The sequence below is a fragment of the Onychomys torridus genome, chromosome 1 (assembly GCF_903995425.1).
Source record: "Onychomys torridus chromosome 1, mOncTor1.1, whole genome shotgun sequence".
NCBI lineage: Eukaryota > Metazoa > Chordata > Mammalia > Rodentia > Cricetidae > Onychomys > Onychomys torridus.
Genome location: NC_050443.1, coordinates 10,503,351 through 10,507,671, shown reverse-complemented (window position 1 = coordinate 10,507,671; position 4,321 = coordinate 10,503,351). Strand labels below are relative to the sequence as shown.

General features: G+C 58.4%; 1 protein-coding gene across 1 annotated transcript in view; it reads right to left on the bottom strand.

Annotated features, from left to right (window-relative positions):
* Window positions 1-191: 191 nt before the first annotated feature.
* Sympk (symplekin) overlaps window positions 192-4,321 on the bottom strand; it is a 32,786-nt gene continuing 28,656 nt past the window's right edge. The window contains exons 23-27 of the mRNA XM_036182577.1: window positions 2,248-2,435; window positions 1,328-1,504; window positions 1,133-1,228; window positions 511-867; window positions 192-400 (exon numbers count right to left, since the gene is read on the bottom strand). Of these exons, the coding sequence (XP_036038470.1) occupies window positions 272-400; window positions 511-867; window positions 1,133-1,228; window positions 1,328-1,504; window positions 2,248-2,435 (947 nt within the window). The 3' untranslated portion in view covers window positions 192-271. The remainder of the gene's footprint in view (window positions 401-510; window positions 868-1,132; window positions 1,229-1,327; window positions 1,505-2,247; window positions 2,436-4,321) is intronic.

The following is a 4,321-nucleotide window of genomic DNA, read 5'->3' as shown; positions in this document are numbered from 1 at the left end:
GTTTCGAAAGTGTGTGGGTCTGTAGGAGGAAGGCTAGCCAGGGCTGGCCGCGCCTGCAACCTGTACCCTGCCTGCCGTTAGTTACTAGCGCGGGGCGCCGGCAAGGTGGGAGCCGGGTGTGCGCAGGCGCAGTCTAATCCTGCTGAACTTGAGTTTCTAGTCGGCCGCGGAGACACACCGCAGCCACGCCCTGAGCGCCACCTCTTTTATTTGTGTTAAGGCAAAGCTCTAGGTGGCCCACCCCGCTCCTCCCCCCAAACTCCCGCAGCTGTCAGCTGTTCCCCTTGCTCTCAGGTTCCCTGGCCTCCGGGCTGGAGGTTGTCAAGGTTTCCTCCACCGCGTGGCTGAGGCTCTGGGGGCTCCGCTCATCCTTGGAGCTCGGTCCGACTGCTGCTGCCTCCTGGTGGCGGGAGAAGGCAAGGGACAGCGGGTCAGGAGCAGGTTGCACGCTCAGCCCCATGCCCGGGGCTCAGCTCCAGCCCCCCTCTGCGGCTCTAGCTGTCGCCCTACCTTAGGCAGGGGACCCTCAAGACTAGAGTCCAGGAGTGTGGTTTCGGCCAGCCCTGAGTCGTCATCCATGCTGATGAAGATGGCCGGGGTCTCACATTCGGGACCCTCCTCCCGGTATTCCATGGCCTCCTCAGCCAGGGTGGGACCGCCTCGGGCTGCTGGCACCGCCGCCGGCATGGAGGAGGATGCCGAGGCAGCAGGCACTCCTACGCCTGTGGGCTTCAGCTTCTGTTCCTCCTCCAGCTGCCGCTTCAGGGCCTTCTCCTGAGCCAATCGCAGGCCGATGAGGTCCTGAGGGGGCCGTGGAGCAGGGGCCGGGGCCGGGGCCAGAGCCAGTGCCAAGGGTTCCAGGTCATCCTGGAGTGAGAGGGGGACTCAGCTCAGTGAGGGCGGTCCCCAACCCCCAGGATGGAGGAGACAGAGGCCACCGAGCTACAGAAAGCATGGAGGGCACACTGCAGTTTCTCCATCTGGGCACGGGAGTGGGGTGGAGAGTGGGGGATGGGGGTGGAGTGAGGGGCGGCCATTCTCCTTTACCAGGAACACAATCTTGGGAGACTGGTTTTAACAACCGGGCCTCTTGGGGTGAGAGCCACAGGCAGGTGGGTCACATTACCCTCACCTCTTCCAGGGGCCCTGCAGGTGTGTCCTTGACTTCGGGTTCCTGCTTGCCGCTGGCCTCCAGGATAGTCATGATGGAGTTGGGAATGTGTGCTTGCTAGGTTAAGGGAAAGGCAGGAGCCAGAGCTGTAGAGAGCTCTGGCCAGAGGCAACTTTCAGCAGCCCATAACCCAGAACTCCTTCGGCAGCCGGGTACCTGGTGGGGGGTGAAGGAGCGCACGTGGGCCAGCAGTGGTTCCCGGAGCTCAGGGCACTTGTCAAAAACAGCACCCAGCTGCTGCGGAGGCAGCTGCAGGATGACCTGGAAGCTTTGCGGCTTGGTGCGCTGGCAGCACTTGATGAAGCCCTCCCATACCTTGGGGTACTTCCACACCTGTGGGGCAGGAGGGGCCGTCAGGGGAAGGCCCAGGCAGCCACCTCCTTCCCACAGGCACTGCCATGGCTAGGAGCCAGGTGCTACCACTTGACACTATACTCCTGGCTTCATACACCCACCTGCCCAGGAATTTGCCTTTCTCACCTAGGAAACTGTACTAGGACATGGCCCAGGAAGAGGGGACCCCGCCCCCAATCCCTAGGTCAGCACAGCACCCCCTCACGATGTTCTCAGTTATCTCTAGCCGGTGTCTTTAGCCACATTTAGTAGGCTGCAGGTGCAGGGACCCTGACCAGATGCTGCACAGGGGCAGCCTTTGGTCAGAACCCAGCTCTCTCGGATGGAGGATACAACTTGATTATCACTTCCACAAAACAGTCCTAAAAATTGGTTCAGAATCCCAGCACTCGGAAGACTGATGCCAGAGCATCATCGCAACTTTGAGTTCTTGCTATTCTGGGATACATAGAAAACACTCACTAAAACTTCCCAGTCTCTACAGACTGGATACTTCCAGCTGAGTTATGTGCCCTGTAGGGCCTAGGGGTGGGGTAAAGGGAGGTACCCACACCTCTCCTACCTCTAACTGTTCTCACTGGTCACCCTGTAGCCAGCTGGAGGAAATTGGAGGGAACGCAGCAAAAGGCAGGGTTGGTAGGCGATCCAGAATAGGATCCTGCTCCCCAGGCAGCAGAGATCTGCCCCACTGTGGCCGACTGCCTGGGCCCAGGGCAGGTTACCTGCTTCATGATGAGCCGGGCCAGGATGTTCATGACGAAGCCCCCCAGGCGGGGGTACATGGTCAGGGACTGGATGACGGTCCGCATGAGCAGCATGGGCAGAGGACTTTGCTCCATCAGCTGCTGCATCACCACAGCTAGTACCTCCGATGTATACACGTTTCGCTCAGCAAAACACAGGTTGGTGGCTGTGAGGAGGCGGAGAGTGGGCCTGTCCTCTCTGCCTGGATGTCCCCATCAAGTGGGAACCCCACCCAAGCTTCTCCACCCCTACCACAAAAGGCCCTTTATGAGGATGTTCAATGGTTCTGTCCCCAGGAAGATGGAGATAGACGTGTCCAAACCCCTGGATACCCTGTGGTGTGCCAACTGTGAGACTCAGCCTCTTCCCTGAGGATAGTCCTGGGGAGTTGCTACAACCCCGGGGTGCTATAACCCACTAAGGGGGAAAGGTAGGAGCTGCTGACACCCTAGCATCCCCAGAAAAAGTTTGGTCTCTGCCAGAAGGGTGACCAAAGGCAGGAGGGTCTGATGGTGCCGTGAAGATGGACAAAGGACTTCAGGAGGGAAAAGGGAAGGGAGGGTAAGAGACAATAGTGAGGGCCCGACCCAGGATGAGGACCCAGCGGAGTAGCCAGTGCCCACAGGATGTGGGAAGATGTCAACTGAAGAGAGCATGGAGCGTGGGGGTCTAGCTCCTGGGAGTGGGTGGCAGTGTCAGTGCCAACTGGGCTGGAGGCAATCACAGGAGCTACCTCTCAATTCCTTCCGCAAACACCACTGGCCATGTGAGTGTGTCAACCAGGAAGTCTTTATTGAGCCAGAAGAAAGGTTCCCACCCACCCCCGCAAATCTCTGAGGCCAATGGAGAGGGGTGGTCCTGTACGGAGGAGGCCCAGAGAGAGGAGGAACACTGCAGATGCTGAAGGGCAGAGGAGAGAGGGCTGCAGAACTTGAGGAGGTGCCTGGTCCTCCATGGAGACTGCTCCACTACTGCTCAGATGGGCCGAGGCCAGACCCACCCGCTCTAACCCTCCCCTCGGCAGCCCAGACTGTCCTCCGCACCTGGAACCTCGGTTCAGTCCTAGCTTTGAACGGGTTCAGCTGTCACCTCATCCCTATGGGTCCTGCCGGCTGAAGGTGACCCCACTTTAGAAAGCCCTTCCCAAGTCCCAGCCAAGCTAGTTATCAGGGTTGTCAGTGTCCCAACCTGTATCCAGCACTGTGCTGGGATTCCACATAAGCAGCAGATAAGCAGCAGGGAGAGCTGCGGGGTGCTGGGGCCCAGCAAGCCTAGAGTTGTGGACTGTCAAGCATTGCCAAGCAAACAGCCACAATGGACAAGGTAGGACCAGAGTCTACTAGCTGCCTGCTGCCTGTGCAGCCTTTGGCAGGGCCATTTCTTCCTTCTTCATGACTGGACTGCTACTGCATCCAAGATAGCTGTGTGTGTGTGTGTGTGTGTGTGTGTGTGTGTGTGTTTCCAGATTATGCACAAACTATGTGATGAACACACGGCCCTTGGGACTGGGCTATGGGGACAGGATTGTTCCCACTGCGCCTAAAGAAGTAAGGGTGTGGTAGAATACTGGCCTGGCACATTTTTAGGCTCTACGTTCATTCCCAGCATGGTAAAAAGTAAAAGAAAATGTGTGTATGTGTGTGTGGTGGTGGTGGTGGTGGTGGTGGTGGGGTGTCGAAAGCCCACAACCCTCGACCACAACCTTTGAGACCTGTCCCTGATCCCTTCCCCTGGGCCTGCAGCCTCCTCTGTCCTGTCTTCTAAGCCCCTCCCATTGGGCCTGCTGAGGAAGGCCAGGAAAGCAGTCTCCAAAGAAACCACTGCAGGCCAGAGGAGGAAAGGGAAGGCAGAGAGGATGCCCATGCTAAGTGAGCAGAGAGGTTGGAGGACAGGGTGAAAGGCGGGCCTGCTGGAACAGAGCTGTCCTTCCCACAAGTCTCCGGGGAAGGGAAGAAAGAAGGGAAACGGGGTCTTCCCAGGGGAGGCTCATGGGCAGAGCCCTTCTTGGTTTGGGTCCAGTGTGGCTCATATGTGTTACATGGCTAACTTCTG